The 22,177-nt window shown below is 44.6% G+C and overlaps 1 protein-coding gene across 6 annotated transcripts in view; it reads left to right on the forward strand.

The window, feature by feature from the left end:
* LOC147898866 (voltage-dependent chloride channel 1, chloroplastic-like) overlaps positions 1 to 22,177 on the forward strand; it is a 75,505-nt gene that overhangs the window by 48,108 nt on the left and 5,220 nt on the right. Inside the window, exon 4 of one of the 6 annotated variants that reach the window (XM_087379672.1) lies at positions 14,720 to 14,851. The exons of 4 other annotated variants lie outside the window; for them this stretch is intronic. In XM_087379672.1, the coding sequence (XP_087235798.1) occupies positions 14,720 to 14,737 (18 nt within the window). In that variant the 3' untranslated portion in view covers positions 14,738 to 14,851. Of the gene's footprint in view, positions 1 to 7,750; positions 7,827 to 14,719; positions 14,852 to 22,177 lie in introns of those variants that run through there. One more of the 6 variants, XM_087379671.1, reaches the window with a different exon arrangement.

Raw genomic sequence — 22,177 nt, forward strand, 5'->3', positions numbered from 1 at the left:
AAAGAGCTGTCCGGATCGATGTCATCCGAGCAGTTGGGGCAAAGGTCTCATCAAAGTCAAGACCCTCTAACTGAGCATATCCCTTCACCACCAATCTAGCTTTGTATTTGTCCAAGCTCCCGTTGGATAGACCCACTTGGTTCCGATGACCTTCCTCTTGTGAGGTCGATCCACCAAGTCCCATGTGTGGTTCTTCTGGATGGCGTCCATCTCTATCTGCATGGCCGCCTGCCACTCTAGGATGTCCTTGGCCTCCTCAAAGGACCTGAGTCACCAATGCACAGTGAGCAAATGAAGCCGAAGCATGCCACTGGGACCTCCGAAGGCCAGAACTGCTCTCAGGTATATCTGTCACTCGGGAGGACTCCTGTAAAGTCTTGAGATACCACTTTGGGAGTTTCCTCGCTAGCTGAGGATCCTCTGAAGTGGGTACTGCAGCTGGTTGCTCCTCCTCGTCTTCGGCTTCTGGGCCTCTTGGGGGACCTCCTCAATGACAACTTTGGGTGGGGGAGGGGGAAGAGCTCTGAACTCGTGATCATCATCAACTATCTCTGGCAGTGTCTCCTCAAACACCACATCTCGGTTGACAATGATTTGCTTCTTCTTGGGGTCAAAGAGTCTGTATGCTTAGACTCTTCACTGTAGCCAACAAAGATGCATTGCTGTCTTTTGGGATCAAGCTTCTTCCGTTCATCCTTGTGCACATGAACATAGGCGTTAGAACCAAAAATCCGTAAGTGAGAGATTGTTGGTTTCTTACCATAGTACGCCTCGTATGGAGTCGTGTTCCATAGCCTTTGTCTTCGTCCGGTTGAGAATATGAATTGCGGTTGCAAGGGCTTCATCCCAATAGGCTTTGGCAAGATTCTTGCCTTGCAACATAGTCAATCCCATCTCAACTGAGGTGCTGTGTTTCCTTTCAGCTACACCATTTTGCTGAGAAGTCCTGGCTGTAGTCAATTGTCGCTTGATTCCATGTGTTTTGTAGAAACTGTTGAATTCAGTTGATGTAAACTTGCCTCCCCGATCGGTACGGAAAGCCTTGACCTGCCTCTCTGTTTCTTTCTCCACCTTTGCCTTCCATTCCTTAAACTTTTCAAAGGACCGAGATTTCTTGGCAATACAGTAAACCCAAGTCATCCTGCTGAAGTCGTCGACAAATAAAAGAGAATACCTTGAACCTGCGAAGGAGTTTGTAGACATCGGTCCACATAAGTCGGAATGGACCAACTCTAGAAGGGCCTTAGCCTTGGATGAAGCCTCCTGAGGGAACTTGTCTCGATGCTACTTGCCCTCCAAGCAAGCTCGACAAACACCATCTTTGCATGTGATTGGCGAAAGTCCATCCACCATTTTGGTCTTCTGCATGTCGATCAAAGTGCCATAATTCACATGCCCAAACCGTTCGTGCCAGAGTTTGGACCGGCCCTGATCTCCATGAACAAGTAGGGCATTGAGTCGATACAACCCATGGTCGTGTACTCCTCTAGCAACCACCTTTCCGTCCTTGGTCTTTACTGTGACTTGACCCTTGCTTTTAAAGAGAACCGACATTTGATGCTGGTCCATCCGGTTCACAGACAGAAGGTTTTTGCATAAGTCAAGAACATAAAGTACACCAGATATTACCTTCTCTTCGTCGGAGCTCGTGACGAAAGGAATACTTCCAACACCTTTGACCGGGCACGTTCTGCTGTCCCCCACCGTTACTTTGGAGCCTGGATGAGTAGACTTCATGGTGGTGAAGCAATCCTTTTTGAAGGGCGTGTTTCGAGGCACTGCTGTCCACGAACCAACCATTGTCGTTCTCTCTTGCCAAGCGAGCAGAGCATGTTTCTGAGATCATGAAGAGCGTCTCTGTGGTAACATTTGCCGCCTCCCCGCTTGACTCCTCCTTGCCCTTGTTCTGCTTCTTTCGCTTTAGGTCTGCCTTCCTCTTGCGGCATTCCTTCGCCATATGACCAGGCTTCTTGCAATAGAAGCATTTCATGTTCTTCTTGCGCGCCTGATCGTCAGTCGTCTTGTGGAAGTCCTTGGACTTGCCCTTGCCGGACCTGTCCTTCACAGTTAGGGCTTTCACGTTTGCCTGGGAGTGCAAATCCTCTCTAGCCTCCTCCTGGATGAGAACAGGGCAAAGCTCTTCAAAAGTCATGGGGACCTGCTATGACCGTCGTCATGAAACCTTTGAAGCTCCTTGGTAGCTTATGTAGCACCGTCAGTGCCAAGTGGCTTGAATCCACCTTTTGACCAACTGCCGCAAGTTGGTCTCTCACAACCTTCATCTTCGTCAGGTGGCCGTGTACTTTGTCTCCCTTACTCATATCATGTTGTGAAGTTGATGCTGGAGAGTTAGGATGCGGGCCATGTTGTCCGTCTCGTAGAGGTCTTTCAAAATGGCCCATGCCTCCACGAAAGTCTCTACCATCATATGCAAGATGACCATGTCTGCCGTCGTCCCAATAAGCACGGCAAGAGCTTGAGCATCTCGGTCTTCCCAGTACTCGAGATCATCCAGATCCGCCGGGATAACTATGTTTCCTTTGCTGTCCAAGGTGTCAACCGGCCTTGGATCACCTCCCGCGACGAGCCTCCATAGTTTCCGGGCCACGAGGTGACTCCGGATCTTCACCTTCCATATCGGGTAGTTGGTACCATCGAGCTTCCCGCTTTTCTCCCAAGTTGGGGATGAAGGAAGAAGGAAGATGAGAAGAAGAGGGAGAAGAAGGAAGATGAGAAGAAGAGGGAGAGGGGGTTGTCGTGGATGAGGCTTTTGTCGACATGTCTGGAAACAGAAATCTTCTTCCTTACTGTTCGGACAGCAAGGGCAGCAAGTAATACTTGAACCGGGACCGTCTTTGGTGAAGATTCTCGCGTGGAAGTCCCTTCCTTCAAGCTCCCAGGTGAGCCCTAGAACATGGGCTCTGATACCATGTTAGAAATCACGGTACAGTGGAAGCAAAAGAGATGAATACTTGCTGGGAAACAACTCAACAAAAGTGCAGCAACAAAGTAACAAAGGAGATGGCAAAACTTGAACGAGTTCTTCCTTCTAGAATGAAGGGCAAAAGGCTGCAAGAGGGGCAGCTACAAAGTGCAGCAGTTGCTGCAATCTTCTTCCACCAACGGTGGGCTAGACAAGTCGCCTTCTCCCTACTAAGTGCGCATTGTTGGATCAGCTTCAGTGCTGAGAGGCTGAAGGCTTGAGTGCTATATGATAGTGAGGGGGAAGGGGGCTTTATATAATAGAGGGGAGAGGCCACAAAGGGGTGGTGGATTGACCACCGACCATTGACCTTGGCCACCGACCATTGACCTTGACCACCGGCCATTGACCTTGGCCACCGATGATTGACCTTGACCACCGGCCATTGACCTTGGCCATCGACCATTGACTTTGACCTTGGCCACCGACCATTGACTTTGACCGCTCGGCGACCCCCTCTCAATCACTCCTCCTTCTAACCGCCCTGGTATGAGTCAGGGAGCCCATCAAGTGTGTAGACTCTACCTGTGAGTCTGGCACAATCTCATCAACATTGATGAGCTGCTCTCTAAAATCCTTAATCTTAGTGAGATAGGCATCCATGCTGTCCCCTTCTTTCATCCTAACATTATCCAGCTATGTAAAGGCAAACCGGGCCTCATTGCGAATGTGATAAAGACTGGGCAAAGAGTATCCCATGCATCCTTGACTATCTTGCAAGACCGAATGTGAGGTATACCTCCCTCTTGCTTGCTATTCATAGCAATCACAGTGGCATGTGCATGTGCATCTCTCTGATCCCAACGAATCTATTCCGACAAACACTTTGGCAGTAGTGGAAGATGAACCAGTAGTGACAGTGGTGGTTGCGGTGGCAGCAGGTGCCTGTGGTGAAGAGACAGGTATACTCTTTGATCCATTGACAATACCCCAAAATTTTTGGGATACCAATAGGTGGCGCACCAAGTACGAACCACATGGGATAGTTGGTACCATCAAGCTTGTCTTCATGGCCAAGCATTCCAAGAGACTGATGGTGAGCCATTGCATAAGAAAATCCTCAAAGAACAAGAGTGCCTGCAAATGTCAAAGCATCAAGGCTATCATTGCAAAGAGCTGGCTGCTCAAAGTATTTGGCTGCTAGCTGCAAATGTCAGGTAAAAAATGACAGCGATCTCTGCAAATGTGAATTCCAAAAGTGGTGTCCAAACACTGAGCAAAATTACACAATCCAAGAAAACACCCCCCCTGCAAAGGGCTGTCTTGCAAAAGTGTTGCACAAATCTGCTCCAACGGACCTGAAATTGATGTTTTCAAAGCACGAGAGCCACTACAAGATAACGGGAGCAAAAGCACAAAATTCTTGCAAGATCTGTGTGTGAAAATGTCTCACCATGCAACACGAGAGATGAAAAGGTAATTTTGGCAAATGCCCCCCAATTTCTTAAGAGGGCAAATTTAAAAATCCTCAAATGTGACCAAATAAGCCTAATGTCACTGCAAATTTGAGCAAGTGTGACTCAAAAGCCCCAAATGTCACTTGTACTAGCCAAATCCACTGCAAAATCAGCAAATCTGGCAAAAGTCCCAAATTTGGACTCTAGAGAGGGCAAATATGCCAAAAAGGGGAATGGAAGTGGATAGCTGCAGGTCACTGAGAGAAGAGCATCCCCTTCTTTCGTTACACGGTTAGAAATGCCAGGAGATTCCTGCTCAGTTGTAGAGGTTGGAGGCCCTCCAGAGCTTCTCATTGGGATACTTTTCAGATTTCTGCAGAGATGCAGAAAAACTTTTGGAGGAGACTTTGGAAATCCCTCAGGAATAGGAAAATCATGTTATTCATCTGGCTTACTATTCATGGAGGGATTGCAGTGAACCTGTGGAGATCCAGGTTCGGGACTGACCCTACATGTCCTTGATGCCACTCAACAGTTGAGTCAGTGCAGCACTGTCTTTGGGAGTGCACTCAGGCAAGGACGATTTGGAAGGGTGTTGCTAGGATACTTTGCATTTTTCATAGAGCATCCTTCTTCATGACCTGGGGATCAATTGCTTGGTTATCACTCACTGGTCCACAGGCTTTCTTCGAGGGACATGACACGGACACGGCTTTCTTTGTTCAACGACACCTTGTGGAGTCATGCTCCCTCCGGGATGTTCCGTTTACTCCATTCAGAGCTCCCCACGCTTCTGTAGACACATCTTGGGAGATTCTGGCTAGTATTACAGCATGGCATTATTTGGAGAGCTAGATGTATAGAGGCTTTGGAGGACTCCCAAGTTCACCCTTCTCAGATTATGGCCAGTATTTGGGCAAATACTATACACACTTTGATGGCCATTTGGGAGAACATACAGGGAACCTCTAGGACTGCTACTGCTAGGAGGGTTGCTTTTCTCAGAGTCTGTAAGGATTGTCCTTTCTTCTTTGACTCTCCTTCAGGGATGAGGTGGCATTTTCAGCTGCCACCTGGGATTTTTGTTTGCTCATTCTGAGCTGTTTTTTTTCTCATGCTTGACATGATGTACTCCCTGAGCTTGCTGTGCGGTTTTTATTCTTAATGAACTACTTTTCTTGAAAAAAAAATTTTTTTGCCAAAAAGTGGGCAAATCTGTAAAGGTCCAAAATTTCACTGCAATTTTGCAAAATGTGACTGCATGCAGTATGCTGCAAATCTGCAAATTTATTGCAATCTGCCTACAAATGTGACACAGGAGCCGTGAATCGGCCCAAAGTAGGTAAGGTCACTATAGAAGCTCAGAAGGCTCAAAGTACAACCTGAAATCTGCAAAAGCATTCTGCAACAGCAAATGGTGGCTGAACCGCAAGAAAAACAGGGTGTTTGGAGCTGTATGGAGGTCCAAATTCAACAAAATCTGTACGGACAGATATCAAGAGGCTGTATGGACTATGCGCAGTCAAAAACGCTGATTCCATACAATTGTATGGACATGTATGGATGTCCGTATGGACATGTACGGACAGTAGCAGAATTGATGCGTTTTTGCAGAAACAATGGACAGCAGCAGAGTGTCGTTTTTGCAGAAACAGTTTGAAATAATTTGAAATCGGATTTGAAAACGTCAAAACAGTCCCAGAATTGTTTTCCAGCTCCAAAAACAGATTTCTGCATTCAAGACTGCAAACTGAGCTTCTTTTTGGCGATGGTTTGCAGGATGGACCTTCGAAACTGTTGTTGCCAGCAGATAAAGCAGCAATGACAGAAAACTTGACCAGAAATGGCTTGAAACAGTCGTGGGACTGTGGAAATCTATCACTGGAGCTGAATCTGCAAGTGGAGTACAAAAAATGAGCTGCTACCACAAAAATCGAGCTGCTGGCTTGGGAGCTGGGCAAGGGGGAAAGCAGGATGGGAGCTTAGCAAGGGGGAAAACGGGTTGAAGCAAGTAATCCTACTTTGAAATGCAAAAACGAGCTGGCTTGGGAGCTGACAAAGGGGGAAAGCAGGTTAAGAATATTCGAGGTTTCTTTAAGGCGAGAGGTAGTCACCTCAATTTGACTTGGAGGCTACCGAGTGAGCATCAGATAACTTGAAAATGACTTCAGTTAGAGTCTTTAATGAACGATTAATAGACTAACTGTATTTTTGTGTTTTACCCTCGATTTTCTAGTTTTGTGAATTCCAAACACAGAGTTCCGTAATTACCATAATCCACGTGCTCCAAATTTATAGTATCCAGCGTGGGGGCCTAGAGAAGAGTTGTGACAAGTAACAGGCCCCTAACAAGTAGGCGCAGCAATCGCGACAAGTCATGGGGGCCTAGTAGAGTGGCGTGACAGCCTCTTGAAGGCCTGGTTAATGATGCGGCAGTGGCACAACAGCCTAGGGGGCTGGGGGGAAGGGGGAGGATTGGAGAGAGAGACATAGAGAGTTCTATTAACATCTTTGGGACGCCTCATTGGCCTATGAAACAAAGTACATACCAAAAAAGATAGCTGCATCTCTGGGCATTAGAGAGTCAAGGAGTGCACATAGCATCTCAGCTCGAAGTTATTATAGCACACACTATGTTCTAATTCTATCACGAGGTGGCCTTCATTCCATCAGTTTAAGACTGAGAGTCTTTGGGTTTGGATTTGAAATCCCTAATTATTGCTTGTCTATCTCGATAGACCGCCCATTCGCTCGCTTTACGTGCATCCTTCACTTTAATGAGTTCACTGTTCCTTTGAGCTGAGTTGGAGTGAGCTCTTTAGATATCCAGATCCTTGTACCTTTGGCTTATTTGTTTGTTTGAGAATCTTAACTCTTGCTTTCCTCTCTCTGAAATAGACCTGCATTTGTGTTCCCTTTGAGTGATACAAACTTATATCATTTTCATCCCATCAATTTGAGGTATTTCCTTCTTGAGGCATGTGATTTTTTTGTCTTCTGTGTATCCCTCTTCAACACCAAGGCAGCTCTCTTGTAGCCCCCCAATGCGTAAGGTCATTTTGTTGGTCATTTAGTTCTCATGCTCCTTTACTTCTACATAATGGTCATATTTATCGGCTTTATTACTAACATCAGCAACCATTTCATGCTTGATGGAGCTCACTTGGTTAGTGATCATTTCCATTATTGTAGATACAAACTGAGGTGCTGGTAGGGATAAATTACATTTGTGCGATACCTCTTGAATAATTTCTTGTTTTCCTTTACCTTCCAAATCATCTACCCGCCTTTCTAGAGTTTCAAGTACTTGCTGCAAATAGTAAATATGTTGTTGTGGGCCTATCATACTCACCATTTTCCTGTGCTGTAGGTATGTCTTTCCATAGGGGGAAGGTGATGGCAGGGCTGCAATGGACGAGCAGGAGGCCTTGCTGGTTGGAGTTGAGGCAAAAAGAAGAATCCATTATTTCTTGTATGAATCTGATTGCCTTCTCCTCTGCTATAACTAACCCCTAGGTTGGCCCAGGGGCTCAACCCAACCTGGGGTTTTGTAACCTGTGAGCTACTAGCGACGCGGTTTACCCGAGAGCCACTATGGTTGAAGGTGCGAACTCTAAGTCTGTTTAGTTAGAGGCAAGGCGAACTATCTGTTGGCGATGTGATCTATTTGTTGGAGGCGCAGTGGGTGGTGCGAGCTGTTGGAGGCGCGGACGACTGGTACTAAAGGATGAGGGAGATGGGCTTAGTTAGGTGGGCTAAGGGACAGGCTAGGTGGGGCTAAGGGAGACGGGCTTGGTGGGCTAAGGGAGCGGGGCTGAAAGAAAGAAAGCTTATTAATGTCCACGGGAGACCATAGGTCTATGGGACAACAAAGAAACCTCCAAACCAATACATCTGATTAGGGAGGGCACAAGGCAGCTCCCAAGGAGTGTAAAAAGCAACTCCAAGTTATTTAGATTACCTACATTTTACACTGAAATAAAAGAGATAATCGGCCATACATTAGTTTAAGACGGGTTGAGAGAGAGAGAGAGAAAGAAAGAAAGAAAGAAAGTCTATTAACGTCCATTGGAGACCAAAAGGTCTATGGGACAGCAAGAAACCCTCTAGTACATCTACTTTAGGGAGGGCACATGGCAGCTCCCGAGGAGTGCAAGGAGAGAGAGAGAGAGAGAGAGAGAGAGAAAATGATATGATTGTATTGAAATCCAGGTGAGACCCTTCAGGATCTATGGGACTGTATGGAGTACTTGCTGGGCTAGCTTGTGTGTAGACCCAATACTTTGTTGCGATGTTCCAAGATTCCCTCAAGTAGCTTCCTAGCTTTTTGGCTGGCTGCTGCAGCAAACTTTTTAGATTTCTACTGCCCCCATGGCGTTTTCTGATGTTTGTGTAGGCTCTACATCTTAGGAGTACATGCTGTTCATTTTCCACCTCCCCTGTGGGGCAGATTGGTCTTTCCTCCCTAGGGATCGTGGGTCTTGCCCATCTACCCCTCTCTACCTTGAGATCATATGAACTAGTTCTGATTTTGCAAACTAGGTGCCTTTTATATGTTGAAAAGTCTTCCCCGAGGTATTTCTGCATTCCATAACTGTCCATTGAGTTAATTTCCTGCTTATAAAACTGCATTTTTGTGTCCAGGTGTTGCGAGAGTTTATGTAGCATTTCTGTTGCACAATCTCCCTTATTTCACATGCATCTTCAGGTATATCTGCGACTGTTATACCCCATGAATCCATCCACTTTATCCTCTCTCTGTGCCAGCCCATCGTCTGTGTAGCTTCCATCGCCTTTTGTGGTATCCTATTGGCATCCATCTTCTCAACTTTGTTGAGGTAAGCCATGAATTGACACAATGATTCCTCTTCCAGATGTATCATCCCTGTTTCAGCCAATAGGATGGGGTAGGGTGTCTGTGCCTTAATCCCTAACTCCCCTATCAAGAATCGTTTATGTATATTTTCTATTCTGTGCCTTAATCCCTAACTCCCCATAGAGAGAGAGAGAGAGAGAGAGAGAGAGAGAGAGAGAGAGAGAGAGAGATGATATGATTGTATTAACGTCCTCGTGAGACCCTTCAGGATCTATGGGACAGTGATCACTATCAACAAGTAGTGATTGTTTACATCCATTGAAAGAAAATAGCATAAATGTGCTATGCAGTGAGTACTTGTTGTGCTAGCCTGTGTGCTAGACTAAGTACTTTGTTGCGATATTCTAAAATTTCCTTTATGTAGTTGCCTAGCTCTTTGGCTGGCCACTCCAGTAGGGATTTTAGGTTGCTTCTATTGCCCCCATAACATTCTGTGATTTGCGCATATGCTCGACATGTTAGGAGTACATGCTGCTCATTTTCTACTTCTCCTGCGTGGCAGATTTTACACACTCTTTCCTCTCTTGGTACCCTGGGTCTTGCCCATCTTCCCCTCTCCACCTCGAGATCATGTGAGTTGGTTCTGATTTTACAGATTAAATGTCTTTTAAATATTGATATGTCTTCCCCAAGGTATTTCTACATTTCATAGCTTTCCATCGGATTGATTTCCTGCTTATAAAACTGCTCCCGGTTCTTGCCATAGTTTCTGTAGCATTCTCTGCGTCACTGTTTTCACATGCATCTTCGGGGATGTCAACAGCAGTTATACCCCATAATTCCATCCATTTCAGCCCCTCTTTGTGCCATCCAGCGATTCGCGTAGCTTCCATTGTTTTGTGTGGTATCCTATTAAATCAGCCTAGAAATCCTAAAAATGAATCACTTGTAGTAAAAAAGCAGGGTGGATCCTCAATTCGCAGTAGATATTCAACAAGATAGATTTCGAATTTCACATATAACAGGGAAGAACAACATATGATAGCTTCATCTGACGGAGAGCAGCAACAGATTTCGTTTGAGAAACAAAACAAATTGAGAAAGGGGGAGAAAGAATAGAGAATACACACACTAGGGCCCAGAAATAAGGGTTGGACCCCCCCGATGGTCTTTATTACAATAGAATAAACTTTGTACAATTGGCTCATAAAAGAGCATATGAAGCTGAGTGCAATACACTCAGTGTTCTTGAGGGCACAAGGCCTCTCTCTTTATAGACTAGGCTACCAGCCAAAAGCATGGGCTCCAAAAAGCTGAGCCCTGCTTTTTTTTTAAAAGTTGGCTTTTGGGCTTTATTTCCCCAATTTTGGCGTTGAATTTCGTTTTAGAGCATTGGGCAGCCATGGGCCGTTCTTTCATGGCAAATCCATGCCCTTTTTCTTATGGAGTTGACTGCATCCGGGGTGGAAAAGGTATTCCAAGACAACCATGGTAGAAATCCATTAATTTTCAATTCCGCCCTGACATCTTCCTTGTGGATAATCCTCAAATAGTTTTGGAAGAAGACTAGCTATTTTTTCAAAGGGCTTTGTATTTTCCTTGGCTTCTTTAGCTGCACCTTTGTCTTCAAATCCAAATAAATGAAGGCCATAAAATCTCAGAAACACTTGGCCAATGATCACTTGTACCAATGCTCTAGCATATTAAGCTCCATGGACTTCTCATTAATGAGCAGTGTTTTCCTAAATCAAATTCCAGAAAACAGTCCATTATTCTCCTTGCATTGCCATACAAGGGTTAGATCTTAACATAAAGCAAACTTTATCAACATAAAAGAGATACTTAGCCTTAGATGTTTGTAAAAACTATTTCTTGGAGCCTTTCTTTGTCTTCTTTCCTTGAGAGACTCTTCAACTCTTCTCAAATGGAGTGATTTACAGATAAATTCCATACTAATACTTTTCCAAGTAATATGAACTTCTTCTTGGAATTGTTTTGGAAATAAGTTTCACTGCTTGTCGCCAATATTTACCATGCCTATTAGGTGTCGACTTACTGTCCCCTGAATTTCTCCATCTAAAAGAGTATATTACTGACGGATAAACGGTAAAGGTGTGTCACTCTAGCCATGTTAATCCATGAGAGGCCATAAAGATTTCTATTTATTCTGTAGACAGGTCCCAATAGAAGAAAATTGTAGGATGATAAAATCTTGACTTGGCCAACGATGGCCATATAAAAATATTGTCATGTAAAGAGCCGGCTCTTGAGCATAGCATGCTCTATAATAGAAACAATGAAACTGAATATCATAACAGAAATCTTATGAAATGAGATAACTGTAAACATATAATTGTGTCATAATGGAATGAAGGCGTATTCATGACTGTTGACTGGGCTAACTTAGACCATGCTTCCCTCAACTGGGGTTTGTCCTTAGATCTCAAGGGTTCTTGTTTCCCTTTTTATGAGAACTCTTCAAGCTATGCTTGAATCATATAAATTGATTGCTTTGGAATTAATCGAGAGACCAAGCTTGCACTTGAGAGAACCACAGATCATATAAGGTCCAACTGTGTATTTCTGAATATCCACGGAAGATATCCATTCTCCTTTGCAATGGCAAAATTGAAATTCCATATTCTTGACTGATTAGAAGAAACTGGTTTCTTAACAAAAATGGAATCCTCCAGAGCTGAAATAATATAGCTTGGAATAAATAGCTTTGTGAAAACTGGTTTGGAAACTCGGCGAACACACCCTTTCATTGAGGTGGCCTTCCCTTGAACTATACTCCGTTCTTGAAACAATCAGGAGGACAATACACTTCTCTTCCTTAGCACATCCATGCTTACTGTGCAAATACCTCTTGCAATTCATAACAGATATTCACTGCCACCGATCACAAGAATTAATCACAAAGCTCCATATGTCTTTGGCATAAGAAAGTGAATATCTTTGCTGTGTCCAATGCTAGATTTTGTCCGATCAAGGAATTCTTTCAAAATCCATGGAAGTATAACTTTCATAATTAATCAAACCAAGTGTATATTTCTCTTGTTTCTCTGACATACACAAGGAAAACAACATACAAATATTCAAGGTTCCTAGATGATCCTAGATGGAGACTTTGGATCTTTCAGGGTCGACCTCTTGCGGAGCTCGACTGGGACCCAGGTGAGTGGGCGTGGCCTGTTGGTGGCAAGCGCTCGTCCTCTTTCTTTTTTCCAGTGCTCGACGAGGGCTCGACGAGGGCAGGTTACAGGATTCAGCAGAGAGACTCTCATCATCACCATCTGCCTCACAGCATTGGCACACACAGGGACTTACTGCAGAGCTCTTGCTGAGCTACTGGACTCACTTTTGGGGCATCAGTAGAGCCAGGAAAGTCTCCTACTTTCTTTGGCTCACTATTCATAGGGGTATACGTGTGGGTACTTGGCTTCAGCAGATGGGTAGACCCTCCTTGTGTATGCGTTGTCAGCTTGCAGAGGAATCTAGTAAGCATTGTTTATGGAGCTGCCCCAGCTCTAGAGTGGTTTGGACAGGTATCTTCAGGATGTTCTCATATGTTACATCCGAGTCTTTTCTGATGACATGGGGCGCTGCCCTTTGGGGGAGAGGATTTGGAGCCTTTGCCCTCTATGAGTCAGAGCCAGGAGACCACGGTTTCTTCATGCAGTGTCGCCAGAGACGGGGTCCCACAGATGTTAGCATCATGGAGCCGCAGGACTTACTTTTGGTACCAGTACCAGCTCAGGATTCCAGGCCTACTTCACCTGCAGGGTCAGCTTGGGAGGTGATTTCTAGTATTACCCTATGGCGGATATGGTGTTCGCGATGTTCTTTTGTCCTTGGGGGCCATTTATGCACGGAGGCTGACACTCTTGCTTCCATTTGGGCGGAGATTATCTTCACTCTCAGGAGTCAGTGGGAGCGGTGTACAGGCACCTCTTTGGCAGCTCGTGGGAGACTTTTATCCTTCATGAGGACAAATATTCAAGGTTTAGAGACAAGAAAAAACTATTAAATCAAATACTTAGCCTTTACTCGGAATCCCTTTTCACTTGGCCTTTACTTGGAATCCCTTTTTAATAAGGAATTTCCACATGTATCTGATCAAAATCTTTGTGATCTTTTTGTTTCTAGTTCCTCAAAATAAACGTAGATAATGCTTTCTAGTGTCGAATCTTGAAGTGCTTTAATAACCCAATCCCAAATATGTTATTCACCTGCTTGTCTGCCCCTTCTCAATCGCTGCAAGCCCTAGAAACAATAGCAACTTGCAAGCCGAGGGAATTGATCTTCTGATTTGCGCTCTCTCTCTTGACTAATCGCAAGGATTTGATGACATTGCTTGGGCTGCTTCAAATCAAGTGCAAACAGTCCCAATTTTGAGATTGTGAGTATGTAGCTCAAATCACAATCTAAGCAGGACTGTTTCGAAACTTGAACTGATCCAAAAAGCATCGATTCCACCAATTGCCTGCAAATCAAATCGGTGGGACTCTATTCACTGATTAGTGGCGAATTGGTTTGGTTAAAGCAAGCTGAATTGATTCACTATCAATCTATAGCTTTCTTGGTTGGATCTTTCGTGTTGAAAATCTCCCTTCTCCAAATCGCTACCGTCCTCTTCAATCTAGAAGCACTTTGAATTGTTGTCACCAAGGAAACTGACAAGGCTGAGCTCTGATACCACTGTAATCAGACTAGAAACCCTAAAACGAATCTGTAATCAGCCTAGAAACCGTAAAAACGAATCACTTCTAGTAGAAATGCATCCTCAATTTGCAGCAGATAATCACCATGATAGATTTCAGATGACATGGAAAAACAATGTCTGATAGCTTCATCTGACGGGGAGCAGCACAACAGATTTCTTCTAGGAAACCAAACAAACTGAGAGAGGGGGAGAAAGAACAGAGAACACACACACTAGGGCCCAGAAATAAGGGTTGGCCCCCCCCGAAGGTCTTTATTGCAATAGAATAAACTTTGTACAGCTGGCTCATAAAAGAAAATGAGGTTGAGTACAATACACACTGTGTTCTTGAGGGAACTCTTTATAGGCTAGGCTTGCTTTTCTTTAAAAAGTTGGCTTTTGGGCTTTATTTCTCCGATTTTGGCACTGAATTTCGTTTTTGAGTCTAGTGGGCCCTTATTAAAGTGGGGTGCCACTTTCTTGGTGCTTTTGCTCTTGTGGGACCTGCTTTTTGGCACTTGCCCCTTATAATTTGGGCCTTTTGGGATTCTTCTAGGTTCTACACATTCGATAAACAATATCCAAGACTTTAACCCATTAGAGGTTAGACAAATGCATGCATTCTGATTCTTGGACTATTCCTAGTCCCTTGTGGGCGTCCCCACAGTTCTCTTAACCAATGCAAAGCAAAGAAAAATAAAACTCTTGCTAGTTAATTGAAGTCAGCTTTGTTTTACCGAAGTCAATCTAATAAAGATTTCTCTTTATTTTCTTGGGATAAATATGATTACGTCACATGGAGCTTATGCACACATCAGGGAGAGACATGGAGATAGTAGCAACAATCTGAAGACTTATTGGAGCTGTCTTCAAACTGAATACAGTCGAAACAGAGCTGGAGCGGGTCCAAACAGCTAGGAAATGGCCCCAAAATGGAGGCGACTCTGGCTGCAGCAGAGAAAAACCTCCAGAACAGGTCGAAATAGTGCTGGACAGTAGTCCAAATGTGGCAAAATTACTATTTTAGGCCTGCAACTTGTGCGCCAGCTAGGGCATGTACAAACAGTCTCCAGACAGTCCCAAAAAGAGAGGCGACCAGTCAAGAAACAGCAGGGACTTCTCCAAAGTCAAGGCAGCTTGGTTCAGAACAGCAATAAGCAGCTGTAGCAAATCGAAATCAGAGAAATTCCCTTAAAAAATGGTCACCCAAGTAGCAAAAGGCTGTATCTCTGCTACAAAAGTGGTGCCTAGGGCTCTACAGGTGCTTGCCCACAGAAACCAGCAAAAACAGCTTCAAAATCACCCCAACATGAGGCAACCAGCTCCAAAACTGAGGCACCCTACGCATTGCAGTTGTTGTGAAGGAGGGAGTTCTTTTGTGAAGAGCTCCCATATCTTGGACACATCCGAAGAGGGCATGAGCATTGATCATGAGAGGATCCAAAACATCTTGGATTGACCAGTTCCGCAGACAATAAGGCTACTTCAAGCGTTTCTAAGATTTGTTGTCTTTTTGAAAAAGTTAGTGAGAGCGTATTCAAAGTTAACTATTTCTTTTAATGAACGTTTGCAGCAGCACCTTGCTGCACATTATTGGGCATATTTTGCTGTCTATTCACAATGATTTCTTCAAACACAACCTTTCTATTTTTTTCAAAGAACATTGATGAAACTTTATTAGTTTTGTACCCTGGAATGAAAAGCTTGATGAGGATTTCTAGACTCTCAAGCTTAAGGCGAAGGTGTCACCTACTTTGGCTTGATGCTAGTGATTTTGCAGTATGTGCAGCCTTGTTTGAAGAAGACCGACCTAGCTTTTGAGAGTCAAAAGCTACAGAATACTTAGGTTTGATGGCATGCTTAGGAAAATGGCTTAAATATGGTATTCCCACATTGACAACTTGGAGACATTGCTGGGCCATGAGTCTATAGACTCCATGAGACCCAACCAGAGTTGGGAGGCCCTTGGGAACCTAGTACTAGGTTGATTTTTTCCTAGGATGACGGCTACTTGATTGGGTATGAGCTTAGAGGTGAGATATGCAGCAGGTAATCTCAGGGCTTGGGATGCAGTGCAACAAGCTTCATGAGAGGCATCCCACATTCTTGAAGAGAGGAGGCAACAGACCCTCCTTTTCGACAACCTTATTACAAACACACCAGTGAGAAAAAGACCCAACCTCTGTCACGGGGACGTGCAAAGGGATGTAAAGTTTAATGTAACTCAACCCCAGGTTAACTGTGGTTAAGTCTAGTAATAGTTTGCTTCCTAAGTGCACCCACTAGGTCCTAGGGGCAAGGCATAGACATTTAAGAGGGGTTATAAAGGTGGTAAGGACTTTAATAAAGGGACAAGTGGCATGCATGCAAACGCATGTGCTTCCCCCAACCTACCACCTCTCTCCCTCACCCTCCTGGAGCATCCTCAGTTTTGCAGAAGCCCTTGGAGCTGTTTTCGTTGCATCTTCTTGCTCTCCCTGCCTGTTTTTGCTGCTCTTGCACCTGCATGGTGTTGCTCTGACGATTGCTCCAGCTCTTGCATGCAACTCGAGGCTGTACGATTGTAGGCACGCCTCCCTAGGCAACTACACGACTACCGTACAGACTGTACGAACACTTTGGTGCAGGATTCAAGGCAGCTGTACGAAGTCTAGGTGCGGATCTCGAAGTGATTGCAGCAGGGCACGGATCTGGAGGCAGATTATCCCTTCAGTACAGATTCTCCTAGCCATTCGAGGCAAATCGATGGACCCTAGCCTCTCCAACTCTTTGCTTGACCTCCTTCCGCCTTTTATCTGTTCTTTCTCTCTTCTCTCGAAGGCTGAAAGACACCTGCACCCTGCTAGGAGCCTGGTCAGAGGATAGGCACGAAGATTCAGCTTGTCCCTTTGCCACAGACAACAGGTATTTGGTCATTGTCTTCCTTTCGATTGTCATTTCTTCTTTTGAAGTTATCTGCAATGTTTTTCTTATGTTTGGAGTCCTTTTTGGTCCCCACAGGCTTAAGTAAGCACTCAAAAGCAAAGTAGGGAAAGGCCAGAGGGCCAATGTGTTGCATGTGAAAGCCTCGAGCTGCTTTGAGCACAGTTTGCTAGTGGTTTGGATGCTTGGATGCCATTCATTTGGGTCAGGTCATAAGTGGATGCCTAAGATTACCTTGCCAGTTGGATTCTAGTGGAGCACTGTGGAATAGATGCCCAGAAGATAGTAAGAAGATATGTAGAGAGGAACAGTATAGGGGTGAGCCCCTGGTGTAAAGCATTAGCATTAAATAAATACCGAAAGGGACGCCAAGGCATTTGGGGCCAGTGGGTGTATTGTGTAATATTTTCACTAAGCAGAGGCATTCTAGCCTCCCCATTGTTGTTGTTGAAGTTTATTTCTAAGTATTGTTAAGTGGTGGAAGTGACTGAAGCTTGCATTGTGGCTATTTATGAGATTTATGACTGAGTAGATGAGGATTATTGCCCTTTAGTTTCTTGAAGGCCGGTTACAGTGGTTCCATTGCCGGGATCGTCACCATCTTTCTATAGAGGTGAGCCCTGGTAGTGTTGGGTGAAGGAAGCCTTCATTGCAATTTTTGCTACAGCCATCAATCTCAGCAAGCATGTCACACCGTGAGAGGTCATTCACCATCTCAGAGCAGGAGGGGCAAGAGGAAGATAGGGCATCGGAAAGTTTTGAGGAGGAGCATAGTATCAACAACGAGGGTGATGAGGAGCACGACAATGGGGAAGAGCGTGTTCCTCCTGAGCATGCCACTGAGGACTCACAAGATGAGGTGGATGAGGCAGAGGAGCTTGATCCTAATGCTCTTTTTTAGTTACAAATGCAAAGTGCAGTTAGAGCCTTGTCACAGTTGGAGCAGACTTTCATGGAGATTATGCAAGCTCCTCCTACCAATATTGCTCCTCATGGAAGCAAAAAGACAGCTCAGAAGAAGCATAAGAAGACTCACATGCCTCAGCTGAACAGCCACCAATGATGCCCTCAGTTGCCCCTGCAATGGGTAATGCCAATAATTTTCACTCATTCCAAGTTATGGTGGGACAGCCCACGGAAGGACCTGTAATGCCAGGTAGTTTTTTGGGCAGCATGCAGCCCGGAATGCAGAATTTCCAGCAGCATATGAGGGTGGAATGCCCCCTGCTAATGCGAACATTATGTATGCAAATCTTGGGATGCAGCTTGGTATGCAGACAAGGATGCTTGGAATGATGGGCAATACTTGGAATATGCAACAGATGCAAGGAGTGGGATCTGGCATGTTTAACGCCACCATGGGTACGGGTGGTATGGCTCAAAATGTGAGAGCAATGATGGCTCCGCCCTTTTTACAGCCCTCCGTTTATGATAATCTTACCCCTAAAGGCAAGCTGAAAGATTATAAGGAGGGAGGGGCAGATGTGAAGTTTGAAACCTTCAATGGGATGCAGGACTGATTGAAGGCTTTGACATTTGTGCAACAATTTGATGCCGTCTATTCAGGTGGACACTTTACGTGTTATCCAAAGTTCAACAGGCAGCCACCTTCTTGAAGGGCAATGCACTCCAATGGTGGACCAATTTACTATGCAGGGCAGAGCACCTACCACATGGATAGAAATCAAACAGGTGTTCTCAGCCGCATGGTTAACCACTACTTTCGAGGTGGATATCATGATCGCTTGGTATAAGCTAGATGCAGCGAATTGCAGAAATTTGGAAGACTACAATAAGAAGTTTTGGGAAGCCTTGTTGCCAGTGAATTCTTACATGCATGTACCGCTGTCCGAACGAATTGAAAGGTATTGCTGTGGGCTGCCAAAGGAGATTCGGTACTATTGCACAAAGACAAAGGTCTCCAACATGTCCCAGTTGATTGAGAATGCCACTATGGCTTATGCACTCACGCAGGGGAAGGTTTATGGGTTCAGAGGTAGCCAATAGGAGACACCAAAGTCAAAGGGCAGCAAGATGGAATCTCCGAAGAAGTTCAAAAGTTCTCGCAGCCTATGAAAGAAAAGTTTGTTGCAAGACAGAGGCGAGTACCGTCTCGTACCCGTATGTCAGAAGAAGAAAAACAAATTCTTTATGATGCCAACAAGTGTTACATTTGCAAGGAGGAGAGCCATAGGTCCTTCGAATGCCCACACAAGAAGAGGAAGTTCCCTCCTACTAAGCAGGGTGAGCATAAGGAAGAGAAGAGGAATGATCAGTAGAATAAGAAGGAATAAGAAGCCTAAACCCACTGCTGGTCTTTTGCCAGACTTGATCGGGGCTGTTCAGAATATGGATGCTACAGAGTTATATCGAACATGGGGCAAGATAAGAGACCAAACAACTTTGATGTTTTTGATCCGGGAGCCAAGGCCAACTTTATTTTTCCAGAGAAAGTTGAAAATATGGACAAAAGATATGGGTCCTTTGTGTGATGCAGATATGGCTTTGCCTGAGGCTCACAGCTAATCGGTTACTCCAGTGATAGGCAAGCTGAGAATGCACATTCAGAGCTATGTGGACACGGAAGAGTTCTATATTGTGCCGTTGAATGGTTGTGATGTGTTACTAAGAATACCTTGGCACTTCCGAGTTGGGGCTGTTTTGGATATGAAGAATACAACTATTACAATCACTCATCATGGAAAAACGCATGTTCTTGATGCTAAGCTGAAGGGAGAATCTATTCCTGTTGTATCTGATTCTGCCATTGGCAATGTAATGAAAAAACACCTGTCAACGTACTTAGTGCTTGCATCTGAACAGAAGTCAGTAGAAGAAAAATCTCATTTCTCTAAGCTGGATAAGCATTGGACAGATTTTCTTTTTCAGTTTAAGGAGTGTTTTTCTGACTCTCTTCCACAGGAGTTGCCCCCTGAAAGGTCAGAAGAAGAAGGATGGATCATGGTGGATGTGCATGAACTACTGCACCCTCAATAAAATCACAATTAAGAACAGATTCCCTATACCCAGGATAGATGATATTTACAGGGATCTGGAATGTTCATCTGCATTGATCTGAAGAGTGGTTATCACCAAATCAGAATTCAGCACAAAACAACATTCCGGACCACATTTGCTCTGTATGAGTTTCTTGTCATGCCATTTGGGTTAACGAATGCACTGCCACCTTCAACAGAATGATGGACATGAATTTTAGAGAACACCGAGCCTTTGTTGGCACTTTCTTTGATGACATCATCGTGTTCTCTCAGGATGAGGCTTGACATAGGAAGCACTTGGCAATTGTTTTTGAGAAGCTTCGGAAGCATAAGTTGCCATGCATGAGATCCATTTTCTCGGGCACCTTGTTTCCAAGGATGGAGTCAGGATGGACCTTGCCGAAGTCGAGGCTATTAGGGTTTGGCCACACCTGAAGAACATCCATGAAGTACGTAGCTTTCTGGCTTGTGCTCGTACTACAGGAGATTTATCCGATAGTTTGCAGAGATTGCATCACCACTCCATGCCTTGCAGAAGAAAGGGGTGTCACCAAGCTGTAAATACTCCAAAGTCAAAGTTCTAGTTGGCCATTTATTGATCATAATTATTGAGTTCTTCATTTATTTAATTATGTTAAAAGAGTTATATTTATTCGGTCAAAGTATTGGCTTCGGTCAAAGATACTTAACCTCGAGCTTAACCTCGGTTAGGAAGATTTGGCTTTGGCCAAGATGGTTAACCATGGTTAACCAAAGAATCAAAGCACTGGCCTTGGCTATGACGATCCAGCAAAAGCGAATTTCAGAGATTGGAGTAGGCAGCGAGAACATATGGTCACGATATGATTTCAGAAGGTTGGCTAAGACATAAGTAATTGCTCATTCATATAGCAACTCACGGACGCTTGACGGGAGGTCGAAGGAAACCGTGGGTGCGTTTTTTTTAAAAAGCCTTAAGCGTTGATGATGAATATGTAGAGCCTCCTATTCATGGGCTAGAACTTAGGCGATGCCTTCACACGGGCGCACATGGCGAGGCAATGCGGAAATTTCAAGCCTCGTGACAACAAGCAGAAGGGTCCGTGAATCTTCATGTAGGCGGGGATGAAGCTCCGGAGCTCTTGCCATCAAATTTCGAGGAGTGGCGCGTGACGGATTAATGGTAGATGACGAAGGCATCAACGTTTCTGTTCGTGAGCACGTCTCACTGGTCTTGCTTGAGATCACAGATTAAGTCGCCCCTGTAAACATCCACCAGACGACGATGATTTTGGTTCGGTGCTTGTTTACACGGGTGAAGTATTACGCGAGTGTGACTCGTGAGTCCTGCGTACCTGTGAGAACTTCTGCTTCGTTTCAGAGACGCTGACACAAGCGATGGCATGGCGCTCACATGTGGCAGACGTGTGTGTTGACATGGCGTTCTAATAGAGACACGTGGTGCTGACGTGGCGTACACGTGTGGACTGACGTGGCACACACGTGTGGGATGATGTGGCAACCTGACATGTGGCATAGGCAAGCAGCTGATGTGGCAGTCAGCACACATGCTGAGGTGGCAACCCTATAGTTAACCCATGCTGGGTTGGGTAATCTAACCATAGTTTGTTTTCTTTGGTTAAGGATACAGTTATAGTCAACCAGTTTGGTTAGTCTAACCAGCTAGTTGTAGCTAACCAGACCAGACTGGTTCAGTTAACCAGATCTTAGTTTGGTTCAGTTACCTTGGTTAGTGGCTCAGTTACAGTTTACCTAACCAAACTAGAGAAAGTTAGTCTGGTTAGTGTAACCAAGCGGTTACTCATCCAGTTACTATTATATATATATATATATATATATATATTTAAAGACAGTTGCAGAGACAGTTTTTGCCTCTAGTTTTCACCTACCTGTCAACTACTTTTTTTGTCAGAAATCAGCAGAAAACACAGAAATCAGAGATTTGCAGAACTAAAGAGATGCATGCCTTTGTACTCAGAAAAGGGGAAACAGATGCGTTATGAGTGCTTTTTGCAACAGCCAGAAACAGGGTTTATGCTTTTTGGTTTATGCATTAAATTGACAACCTAGCATCATCATAGTTCTTCTAGTTCGTCTTCTTCTTCTAGCTCTACCTCTTCATCCTCGACATCATTTTCTTCTTTTGGATCATCAAAGCCAAAGCATAAGAAGAAGAAGAAGAAGAAGTCTGGCAAGAGGGCAAAGACCAAAGAGGTCAAAGATGGTGGGAAGTCAGTGAGATTTGCCACATATAATGGCCAATATGGTCAAGCTGAGAAGGCAATGCAATTCATAAGGCAATTTGATGCTGCCTTTAGTTTGGAAAATTCCATATTCTTGACTGAATAGAAGAAA

The sequence above is a fragment of the Dipteris shenzhenensis genome, chromosome 9 (assembly GCF_047967505.1).
Source record: "Dipteris shenzhenensis isolate YYH24624 ecotype China chromosome 9, Dip_SZ_1.0, whole genome shotgun sequence".
Lineage (NCBI taxonomy): Eukaryota > Viridiplantae > Streptophyta > Polypodiopsida > Gleicheniales > Dipteridaceae > Dipteris > Dipteris shenzhenensis.